General features: G+C 37.2%; 2 protein-coding genes across 2 annotated transcripts; one reads left to right on the top strand and one right to left on the bottom strand.

Moving 5' to 3' along the window:
* LOC18767300 lies at positions 5,039-7,487 on the top strand. The gene is made up of 3 exons (XM_007201459.2): positions 5,039-5,195; positions 5,376-5,441; positions 7,119-7,487. Exons 1-3 carry the CDS (start codon positions 5,148-5,150, stop codon positions 7,152-7,154), a joined length of 150 nt encoding a protein of 49 aa, XP_007201521.2. The 5' UTR covers positions 5,039-5,147; the 3' UTR covers positions 7,155-7,487.
* LOC18768043 (probable ribosome-binding factor A, chloroplastic) lies at positions 8,713-12,126 on the bottom strand. The gene is made up of 4 exons (XM_007201236.2): positions 11,573-12,126; positions 10,392-10,565; positions 9,629-9,840; positions 8,713-9,093 (listed from the first exon to the last, which is right to left on the bottom strand). Exons 1-3 carry the CDS (start codon positions 11,921-11,923, stop codon positions 9,694-9,696), a joined length of 672 nt encoding a protein of 223 aa, XP_007201298.1. The 5' UTR covers positions 11,924-12,126; the 3' UTR covers positions 8,713-9,093; positions 9,629-9,693.

The raw sequence follows: 12,689 nt of genomic DNA, 5'->3' as shown, positions 1-12,689 counted from the left end.
AGAATGAGGGTATAAAGTGAAAATGGTGGTGAGAAACAAATAGGAAAATTTAGGAAAACTTTTTATGCATACTAAAAAGTAGAATGAAACAATGGTTCCCTTGAAGCTGTGAACAAAAAACTCCCTTTACTTTACTAAATGAGTTGTAAGCACACTCTCATGTAGGGATAATTGTTTGGACAACGTCCTGCGAGCCAAAGTAGGTAGCCCGAGGTCCAATGGGCCAAACTCCAGCCCGGCCCAATGGTTAGGCTCCTTCTAAGGTTGGGTGAGGCTTGGACTTAGGATCCCTTGCCCGACTAGGCCCACTTGGACCCGGCCTAGAATAACGTGCCTATGCACTTTTTTTTTAAAAAATATTTAATTGATACACACCCTAACCTTATTTTATTTATTTATTTTTTCTGAAATTCGGCATGGGCACTTGTCTAGGCTCAATAAGCATGATATCTTCAACAAGAATCTCATAATGCTTCTTGACTTCCTCTGGGTTTTTTTGCCAACCACCTTGGCAACATAATCCAAGCAGTTGGCAGTGTCCTCATCAAACACAGCCAGACCATTTACAAAATCTTTGTTTTGCTTAGCAATCCAAAAGGAGCAAGAGCCAGTTGAGGACATTCGGCTTGATGCCTTTGAAAATGGTATTTTGTGGAGGAGAATGAGGGTCTAAAGTGAAAACGGTGGTAGGAAACAATTAGGAAAATTTAGGAAAACCTTTTATGCCTACTAAAAAGTACCACGAAACAATAGTTTCCTTGAAGTTGTGAAGAAACCCTAATATATAAACAACTCAATTTTCTTCAACGACATGAAGCTGTGAACAAAGAACTCCCTTTACTTCACCTTATGTATTGTTAGCACATTCTCATGTAGGGATAATCATTCGTCTTGCGGCTCGCGTGCCGCAATAGGTAGCCTTAGTTCCGATGGGCTAAACCTTGGCCCCACCCGGCCCAATGGTTAGGCTCACTCCAAGGTTGGGTAAGGCTTGGGCTTAGGATCCCTAGGCCAACTTAGGACCGCCTGCCTATGACTTTTTTATTATTTATTTATTTTTATATAAAAAAAATTTTATAAAAAGATTTAATTGATACAATTCCTAACCTTTTTTTTTCCTATAAAACGGTATAGGCACTTGTTCAGGCTCAATAATCATGATATCTTCAACAAGAAGCTCATAATGCTTCTTGACTACCTCAAGGCTTTTTTGCCAACCGCCTTAGCAACATTATCCCAATGGTTGGCAATGTCCTTGTCAAACACAGCCAAATTGTTTTCAAAATCTTTGCTTTGCTTGGCAGTCCCAAGGGAGTCGGAGTCAGAGCCAGTTGAGGGGATTCCGCTTGATGCCATTGAAAATAATATTTTTTAGAGGAGAATGAGGGTATAAAGTGAAAATGGTGGTGAGAAACAAATAGGAAAATTTAGGAAATGTTTTTATGCCTACTAAAAGTACCATGAAACAATGGTTTCCTTGAAGCTGTGAAGAAACCCTAATGTATAAGCAACCCAATTTGCTTCAATGACTTTAATCTGTGAATAAAGAACTCCCTTTACTTCACCGAATGTGCTGTAAGCACATTCTCATGTAGGGATAATCATTCGGATTGCGGTTCGAGGGCTGAAGTAGGTAGCCCGAGGTTCGATGGGTCAAACCCAGGTATAGCCTAATAGTTAGGCTCGCTCTAAGGTTGGGTAGGGCTTGGACTTAGTATCCCTGGCCCCACTAGGGCCACCTGGGCCCGCCCTAGCACCGCTTGCCAATGCTTTTTATTTTATTTTTTATAAATAAAGATTTAATTGAAACACTCCCAAACTTTTTTTTTTTCCTGTAATCCGGGATGGGCCCTTGTCCAGGCTTAATAAGCATGATATCTTCAACAAGAAGCTCATAATACTTCTTGACTTCCTCTGAGTTTTTTCGCCAACCGCCTTGGCAACATAATCCAAGAGATTAGCATTGTCTTTGTCAAACATAGCTAGAGCGTTTTCAAAATCTTTGTTTTGCTTGGCAATCCAAAAGGAGCCAGAGCTAGTTGAGGACATTCCGCTTGATGCCATTGAAAATGGTATTTTGTGGAGGAGAATAAGGGTCTAAAGTGAAAACGGTGGTAGGAAAAAAATAGGAAAATTTAATAAAACCTTTAATGCCTACTAAAAAGTACCACGAAACAATGGTTTCGTTGAAGCTGTGAAGAAACCCTAATGTAAAATAACCCAATTTTCTTCAATGACATGAAGATGTGAAAAAAGAACTTCATTTACTTCACCGAATGTGTTGTAAGCACATTCTCATGTAGGGATAATCATTCGGCTCGCGAATCGTGGGAAGAAGTAGGTAGCCCGAGGTTCAATGGGTCAAAATTCGGCCTGGCCCGCCCTAGTGTTTAGGCTCGCTCTATGGTTAGGTTGGGCTTGGACTTAGTATTCCTGGTTGGACTAGGCCCACCTGGGCCCAGCCTAGGACCACCTGCCTATGCCCTATTTTACAAAAAAAAAAAAAAAAAAAAAAGATTTAACTGATACACTCTTTAACCTTATTTTTTTTTTCCTCTAATCTGGGATGGGCCCTTGTCTAGACTCAATAAGCATGATATCTTTAACAACAAGCTCATAATACTTCTTGACTTCCTCTGGGTTTTTTCACCAATATCCTTGGCAACATTATCCCAGCGGTTGGCAGTGTCCTTATCAAACACAGCCAGAGCGTTTCCAAAATCTTTGTTTTGCTTGGCAGTCCAAAAGGAGCCTGAGCCTGAGCCAGTTGAGGGGATTCCGCTTGATGCCATTGAAAATGGTTTTTTTTTTTTTAGGAGAATGACGGTATAAAGTGAAAATGGTGGTGAGAAACAAATAGGAAAATTTAGGAAAACTTTTTATGCATACTAAAAAGTACTATGAAACAATGGTTCCCTTGAAGCTGTGAACAAAAAACTCCTTTTACTTCATTAAATGAGTTTTAAGCACATTCTCATGTAGGGATAATCGTTCTGATAGAGTCCTTCGAGCCAAAGTAGGTAGCCTGATGTCCAATGGGCCAAACCCCAGCCCGGCCCAATGATTAGGCTCCTTCTAAGGTTGGGAAGAGCTTGGACTTAGGATCCCTTGCACGACTAGGCCCACCTAGGTCCGACCTAGAATAGCTTGCCTATGCTCTTATTTTTTTGAAAGATTTAATTGATACACACTCTAACCTTCTTTTTTTTTTTTTTGTAATCCCGGATGGGCACTTATCCAGGTTTAATAAGCATTATATCCTTAACAACAAGCTCATAATGCTTCTTGACTTCCTCTGGATTTTTTCACCAACCGCCTTGGTAACATTATCCCAGCGGTTAGCAGTGTCCATATCAAACACAGCTAGAGTGTTTTCAAAATCTTTGTTTGTTTTGCTTGGCAGTCCAAAAGGAGCCAGAGCCAGTTGAGGACATTCCGCTTAATGCCATTGAAAATGGTATTTTGTGGAGGAGAATGAGTGTCCAAAGTGAAAATGGTGGTGAGAAACAAATAGGAAAATTTAGGAAATTTTTTTATGCCTACTAAAAAGTACTATGAAACAATGGTTTCCTTGAATCTGTGAAGAAACCCTAATGTATAAGCAACCCAATTTGCTTCAACGACATGAAGCTGTGAACAAAGAATTCAATTTACTTCACCGAATGAGTTGCAAGAACATTCTCATGTAGGGATAATCATTTGGCTCGCGGCCCACTCGAAATAGGTAACTCGAGGTCCGATGGGCCAAACCCCGGCTCGGCCCAATGGTTAGGCTCCCTCTAAGGTTGAGTAGGGCTTGGGCTTAGGATCCCTGGCCCGACTAGGCCTAGGGATGGCAAAAATCCCTACCAGGTTGGGGCCCCATCGCATACCCCCTAAACGTGGAAGATTTCGGGGAAAATCGGGGGCGGATGTGGGTATTCCCGAATTTTAAAAATTCCTGTTTGGAGATGGGCCGGGGATGGTATCATTATCCCCATCCCGAATTTTAAAAAAATTATATATATATATATATAATTTTTTAAATTAATGAATATAGAATATAGAATATATATTTCAATAAACCAATAGGAAACAATTCTTGATTTTCTTGGTTGACCAAGAAACATATGGAAATTTTTTTTTATGTGTTCTTCCTGATTCGTTATTAGAACCTCATTCCATTCCATATTGTCAGATGAAGCTACGGTGCTGGTGCTATATTGCTACTAGGTTTGTTTGTTTATTTGATCTTTTATTTTCATCCGTCTTTAATGTATTTTGTTGTTGTTAATTTTAGCGGTAAAATAAGAATTTTGTGATAAAATATTTAGTTTTAATTGTTGAATATATGATTTCTATTAGTTTGTCAAATTGTTTAGATGATTTTAAGTAGTTAAGTTGAATTTTATGGTTTAATTGAATGTAATTGAGTTTATTTTTTTATCAAAATTGAGTGTAGTATATTTTTAATAAATAAAAGTCGGGAATTCGGGGCGGGTTTGGGAAACAACTCCCGACGAAGAAGGGGATGGGGACAGATGCAGGGATGGGGAGTAAGGACAAAAATAATAAGTAAATTTAGGTTTTACCCATAAAAAAACTTTCACTTTTGGAAAAAGCCAAAGCTTTTTTAAAAAAGACAGAAAAACCTCTCAACTTTCAAACCAAAGACATGCAAATGTAAAGGATTCCTTAGGAAATCAAAAAATAAATAAGGGCAAATTTGTCCATTTTGGCTTCTTTTAAAATTTTTCTCTCTCCTTTGGGCTTTTCTAAAGTCTCCCAAAATAATATTGCCTTACCCATCCCCCAACCGGCCCATTGCCATCCCCATTCCAATCCAATAGTTTAGGAATCAACTTTGAATGAAAAGAAAAACCTAAGGACCAAAGTGGAAAAGCTCTAAAAGTTAGGGGCCAAATTTGTAATTAAATTTTCTTTGAAGGAAAAAAAGAGCGACGTGTTGGTATTTTATTGGCTGACTCCACAAAGGGTGGGTCCAACCAGATGGAGCGGGTGGACGGACGATCGTGATCGCATAGATATATATAAGGGCTTAGCGAAAGCTGGTGTAGGGCTCGGGCTTTGGGACTTTGGAGGTTTTACAGATTTTCTTCTTGTTCGCTTCGTCTATTGCTTATCATCTACCGGTCTCCGGAACAAAAATGGCGCCGCCTCCAGGACCCTATTCTGGAACCAGCACCCTCGCCTTGGTAATTCCCTTGAAAAATCTTTTTTTTTCCGTTCCGGATCTAACTATATATATATATATATATATATATATACATTTTTATTTATTTATTTAAATTTGGTAAAAACTAGAAGGTTCGAATTTTGGACGAATATGTTGATTAATAATCTAATTAGTGATATGGGTTCTTCTGGTTTTGCAGGTTGCTCGTGCTTCCGCATTCTCCTTTGGACTCGTATACGGAAGCATTAAGCTCAAGTATCTCAAGGTACTGCCTTTCCTATTTCTTTTATCTTTTTTTGAATGACCCATTTGTTTGTTTTTTGTAAAATAAGTTCATAGTGTGTTTCTGATTACAAATGGTTGTTGAGTTTGCTTTAATTTTGGTATGAGTAATAAGATATGTAGATTTTAATCGATGTTGGTCAACTTGTATCTGCAGATTGGTCTTTTTTTTATTCTTTGGGTTCCATTTTCATATGAAAAATATGTATGTTTTCCTTGTGTTCATGGAAGAGCATGTTTATGTTTAATCACCATTTGAAAAGCTGATTTCAAGCCTAGTTTCAGTTGCTAGTAGCAGTAATCAAGAAATCGTTCGGTTATATATTATCATCTTATCCTGATGCTTTCTTGGATATTATTTAGTTCTTCATTTGTCCTGCTATTTTACTCGGGAGTAATTGTTTTCGTTGTCATCCAATTCCATCGACATTGGTTTGAAGAGTGGCTGCTTAGTGGCAGGTTTATTGGATGATGTCTCTAATGTAACATGCATCCAGTGGTAGATAAATAAAAGAAAGTAACTGAATTCTCATAGAAGAGTTAATGAAAGTCTAGAAGATGTGCATACGTAGTCTTTGAGTGAAAAGGACTCTCTTACAAATTCCTTTTTTTTTTTGTCACACTCCTATAGTTCAAAGCCAACTTGTTAATTGTTATACACAGTTTGAGCAAGTTCCACTTTGCTTGAGTAGTGTGTTCAATACACAATGGTGTGGTCAGTATTGAGTGAGACTCCGTGGAAGTATAATATTTCTAGGTTGCAAGAACTTCACGAGCAAAGTACAAAGCATGAGAACTTCTAGGTTTAGCAATTAACTTTACCTTCACTGTAGCTTTGTAATTGCTTAACAGTCACAACCCACAATCATGACTCACAAAGACTCACTGCAAAAAATAATATGTAAGTACGAAGGGAAAAGGGGGGAAAAAGACAAGGATGTATACAGTCACAACCAAACACGATATGTTTTAAGGATTGCTCGGGTAAAATGTGAGAGAGAACAAACACTTTGTAGCTTTCTGGTTTTAAGATAATAAACTAAGGTTACAAGTAAGGGGCAAAGAACCAAAAATGATATGTCATCAAGATTGCTTGAGTAAATGTAAGAGGACGAAACTCTTTGTAGTTTGTTGGATTTGTAAGTTAATAAACAAAGGCCTCAAGTTAGGGGCAGAGTTGAGATTTATGTTCAAATGTAGATGGAAATCATGCAACGGTATTGGGTTAGAAAGGAAGTGGGGTTGCTCAAATGTGCGGAAACTGGAAATGAGGAATGAAGACAAGTGATGAGGTTAACATTTTAAACAACTAAATTACCATTTCATAATATATTTTGTTGTTCCTAATCATGTTCTTGATCTTCAACATGACCTAAGATGTTTTAACATGTCAAGACAAATCTGTCAGGTCAACCTGGCTTTAGTACATGGTTAACCAATGCTCGCCTTTAAGGCTGAATGAAATTACTTGTGTTGTCTTGTGTTTGAGTTGTGTTTGCAATAGTGACAGTCTTGTATTGGTTTGTTGGATTGATTAAACCATGCCGTTTCATATGAAATTTTTTTTGTCACCTTTACTTTAGACATGCACAAACACACACTTGCACACCCAAAAATGTCTACAAGTGCTAATTTCCTTTTTTGTTATCTCCCCACCAAGGCAAAGGCTAAATCTGCAGCAAAGGCTCATCACTGAAGGAGATGTGTTCTATCAGAAGTTGAGTGAGGAATGAGTTGATTTGGAGATAGAAATAATGAATGGGAGTGGAGTGTACCAATATTTCACTTCTGAGAGCTATAATGAAAACCTTGCTTAAAGCTCCAACTTTTTTTGGTTTTTTGGTTTAAATTGAGAATTATGAATTCAGCACTTTAGGACAATTTATGTACTTGGCCTCGCCTATTGTAACGGCATTTCAATTTCTATTGGTTTTAGTGAAACTGTGAGGGTAATGCTCCCTTGATTAATAAGTTGCCTAACTTTGCATTTATTTATTATTTTTAATATCATGATTTGGCTTCAATTTCATTATTGGGTTATTTTGCTGTAACAGTTAATTGTGCCCGAATATTAGTCTTTTGCATGTTATGAATCTCTGGTTGACTGATGCATTACTCATTTAAAGTGAGCCTATATTACATGGAGTTTCTGATATGGTCGGCATGAACCCTAGACATTTGAGTGCCATCAACAATCTTACCTCCATAGATGCGTGGCACCATCAATGTCTCTCCAATTATTCCCCCTGGTTCCATGAACCCTAGACATTTGAGTACTATTGGCAAAGGTCAAGTTGGGATTTGTGGAGATCTTGGAATTGTGATCCCATGTTCGGCTGTATAATTTGTCCAGTATTCATATGGGTTCAGTTTCTTTACTTTACGTTCATGTGTTATTAATAATTATTTAATATTTACGAAAAAGATTTATACACCAGTCTTACCAATTCATATCAACAAATGGGCTAAAAGGAAAACTCATATCTGTTGTCATCCTTCATTAGTTCATTTTGTTTATCCCTCGGTACTTTTGTCACCCGCGGCAAAAATTTCAAAGAATCTCATCCCTCAATACTTTTGTCCTAACTCCTTGTTTAAGTTTTTCCCTAAACCCTGAAAAAAAAAGTTGTTCCTTTGTTTGATTGTGCTTCCCTTTGCTTTTGGGCTTTATGAAGTATATTTTCTAACCAAAATGGAAGCACTCTTCCAATTTGTGGTAACTTCTCAAGTGTGACATGGTGCACGTTGCTAATCCCTGCATTTGGAGGAGTAGCTTGATCAAGGGAAACAAGGATCTTGTAAAATAAAATTTTAGGTCGCATTAGAGAAACCTAAGATCTTTCAAATTCATATCTATGTTAAGGAGGGTAATAGCACATGGCATACCGACATGTACGAATCCACTCAAATTATAATATTTTAATAATTGTAGATGTGTTATAATTTGAGTAACCTCATAGGACATGTCCACATACCAACCGAATGTTACTGTCATCAACAAAATTTGTCATTGAGGATCGTAACATTTTTGGTTGAATCTCTAAAGGGCTAGATTTTTTCTTTTTTGCACCACTAGGAAAAAAAACCTTTACATCATCTTCATCCTTGCCTTTACTCTCATAACATTATGCATCGTACATAGGCTTTTGGAGTGAGAATTAACTCTAAAAGTCGATGCTTGTTATCAACCGATATTCATGGGCTCCTTGACCAGTAACTATCACTTATAGCTAACAGAGAAACTATCAAATCAGTTCTTCAAAGTCATCTTTGCCTGATTGTGACAAACAACATCAATAACTAGTGTGTTATCGATATATAAGCGATTGTGGTAGAACAGAAACAGTAGAAAATCCCAAAGGCAGACTGGTTTACATGATAATTCCATTCACATCATGTGCATTGACACTTTTGTGAAGGGCTTTGAACTATCTAACAGTTAAATAACACAGGGCCTGCTTCTGGAGTTACGACAAGCCAAAACAAAAAGCAAATCACAAGCATACCTGAAGAAAAGCACAAAAATATTTTACGTAATTTTACAATGTGTGACATGGCTGAAGCTTGTAATTCAAAAGATGGCTCCAACTGCGAGCAGTTCTGTCCAGGTTAGCATTGTGACGTATGGTGTTTGCCTGCATCACAGAAAGTAAAATAAACATTATACACTTCTTCCCTGCATTTTATGAAACGAGCATAACATTGCACCATTGCAAGCAGTTCCAACTTCGGAGGCCCCTGTGGAGTGGGAGGTGTTTCAGAGATCAAACGCCCCGAAAACACAGCTTACATATTAATTTTGGCAATTTTGTGGGTCCATTTCAGAAATTCCAACTCCAAACATAGTATGCTATTACTTTAAATCCTAGTATAAACATACTATGCCACTATTTTATTACATCTTAATTGTAGTCAAATACACAATGACAACAGTTTTTCTTTCCTAAAGCTTATCCAACAACCCTTCATATATTGCACCCAAATCGATCATCATGATTCATTATAAACCAAATTTCAGGTAATCAGCTTCATTTGAACTATGTGTGGGTCCAATTTCAGTGTGTGGATAAGAAACAATTAGAAACATAAATATTTGTAAATACTATACATTGATAGCAATCAATACAGCCAGAGTGTCACAACATTCAAACTCATGAAAATGAGACAAACCTGCTGCCAAGCAAAGCCATGCCTGAATCCAAACAAACAAAATGTGAAGAAAGTAGGGGAAGAAACTAGTTTATGTATATAATGTCTTCATCAGGGTCATCACCCTCCCAATCTGTGTCATCCTGAGGTGCCTCGGATGATTCCAATTGCTCCTCATCTTGAATGTCGGGATCTTTCTTTTCATTCTTTATCTTATCTAATATTGCAATAACCTGAAATGGTTCAACTTTGACGAATTAGATTAAATTGACACCCACCTTAGAAGTAAGTCTACAAGCACAAAATTAGTCGAGATAACCAAGTAACAAACAGAAAACAGAATGTGAATGTTCATTAGCAATATAAGCAACCAAAAGGGGAATCAACTTTTGTTATTTTTTCCCTTGATTTTTAACTGCTAAGACCAGCAAAACTAATTAATAGCATAAATGGGGAAGTATTTTCTACAATTTTTATAGGCTCAAAGTCAAGTTATACTTCTACATTAAGTAATCAAGGAAACAATCAAAGTTGGTTATTTATGAGATACAACTTGTGCAAAGCTGCATATTTCAAATTTTTTTGCGCAAAAAAAACTTGAATTAACTTTTAACCAACTTATATCTGAAGCTTAATTAATGCAAGAACCGCCGATATAACAACTTAAGTACTTTAATGGGAAAAGTAGGAAAGAAAGTGCAAGAGGAACCAATTGTATTGCTCTCTCCCCAGTTATAGATATATAGATAATCATATCAATGAAATAAAGTAGTACTAATCTTACCCTGCTTCCTCTCTCTAAAGACTCGTCTTCTATGAAGCGTATCTCAGGAGTCAACCGCAGCTTCATACGCTTTCCCAATTCACCGCGGACATATTTGGCTTTTGACTTTAGCCCCGCAAGGGCAACCTCCTTTCCTCTTTCATCGCCAAAAACAGAAACATATACTTTAACCACCTGTAGTCAAAGAAATAAACTATAGTTGAAAAGATGTCTAGAACCATAAGTTCCCTCACATTATGAGCATTACCACCGTCACTGAAACATTGAGGGAAGCTACGAATAGAGACAACTAAAACTAGAGGAAAGAAGTTTTGATTTCCTTAGTATCATTAAAATGGGAAATGTGCATTGAGCCAGACGATTTTTACCCAGACAGTGTTAAACATGCCACAGAAACTAATTTGCCTCAGAATCCAAACAAGATAGCAACTATGGGCTTAGTCACCAAGAACTTGAACAATGAAATGCATTTTCTAACTCTCAATCAATATATTTGATGATTGGTCCAAACATGTGCATCCCTCATAAAGCATAATATTGAGAAAAAATTATTTCTAGAAATTTTTGTGCCTTAGACGTATCGAACAACTGTCCCACCTCAAAACCATATCAGCCAAAGCCTAATGCAATCATGCAAATAGCAAAAGCATAATTGTGTTCAGTACAATTTCACATAAAACAATGATTGCAATGGATATAAGATACTACAGGAGTTTGCCAGTATCTCTCACCATAGTCGAGGAAATCACGTAGGGAAAACAGAATGCAAGAACAGAGAAGTTAAGCTAGATGTTATTTGAAATCGAACCTTCAGATAACAAAAGATAAAGAGATAGCACTAAAGAAACACGGAAGGCCTTGTCATTACTCGAAATATAAACAAAAAATAAAAGCAATGACATTGCAAAAGGAAAATAAAAATAAAATCACACACACAAAAACACAAATTTAAAGCTATCCCATTTGTTTCCACTGCCTCCCATTTTCCTAAAACACTATCACAGCAATGAAAAGTCATAAATTTTAGACCAAACAACCTTATAATCACCCAAATCCCAAGCAATTCATAAACCCACAAACCCAATATTTCAAATCCAATAAAACCCGCAAAAATTATCACAATTCAAAAATGAAAACAAAAACAACCACACATATGCTAATAACTAAATGCTATAGTCTACCTGCAAGTCAGTAGAAACTTCAACATCACTAATGGTGGTCAAAGAAGAGAGATAACGGTCAGCACCCAAAGCGACCTCAGGAAGAATAGCGTACTGCAAGACATTATCAGTTAAGAGCATATCAGAAAGCTCCCTCCTTATCTGCTTAGCCACCATTGCAACTCTGCGAGGGTTAGCCATGCACCTTATGGTGGTGGTGGGATGCCAGCGGAGCAGACCCGCATGATTTCTTTGGGGAATCCAGGCCGTTGATTTCTGGGTTCGAATTGGAAAGCTTGATGTTGATGATGATGATGGAAGGTGAGAAAGGCAGGGCGTGAGGAGTGGGTGATGGAGGACCACTTGTGGCATTGCTGTACTCTAACCCAGCTCTCCTTCAGTTTGGGTTTTCTATATTTTTGTTTTTGTTTTCGTTTTGAATTTTACTGAAGAATTTGCTTTGTGTGGATAGTGCCTGTGCAAGTGTGCAGGAACGATAGACACGGGTTTGCTAAGGCAAGAGGAACTGTGAAGGAAGATAATTTGCCGGACAGTCCGCAATATCTGCTGTATGAAATTTAAAAGGGTACTTCTAGGAAATAAAAAAATGAGGGTACGTTTTTGGAAAATAAAAATAAAAATAATTGAGGGTTTTCTATGCTACATTTGAAGCTGAAATTATAAGAGTTTTCGGGTTGGTTTGATAACTCTTTCAGTTCTTAATTTTTAGCTTCCAATTTTTACATTTTATTTGTAAAAAAAACTTAAAATGGGAAACTTTTTTTTTTGAAAGAAAATTCATTCAAAGAACCAAAGACATATGTCGAATGATATGATACAGTGATCTCGTTAAAACCTTTCTAGGACTACCTCGTAGGACAAATTCTTGGGAAGAAAGAGTGCACACATGTCATGGACTAACAAGAGAGTCCAATTCAGGTAACTTTTGACCATTACAATAAATAAAATAAAATAAAAATGAAAACTAACACAAAAACCAACGACGAGAACCGCAACTAGAGACCAACATAGTAGATCCACATGAGAGAACCGCATAACATTCCAAATGTGAAAAGAAGTCTTTTATGAGCAAAATCATAGTCCTTTGACACTCACACAAACTGCATGGCATATCATA

This window comes from Prunus persica, chromosome G8 (genome assembly GCF_000346465.2).
Source record: "Prunus persica cultivar Lovell chromosome G8, Prunus_persica_NCBIv2, whole genome shotgun sequence".
In the NCBI taxonomy this organism is placed as follows: domain Eukaryota; kingdom Viridiplantae; phylum Streptophyta; class Magnoliopsida; order Rosales; family Rosaceae; genus Prunus; species Prunus persica.
The sequence above is the reverse complement of the archived record's forward strand: the minus strand, read 5'-3'. Positions and strand labels throughout refer to the sequence as shown.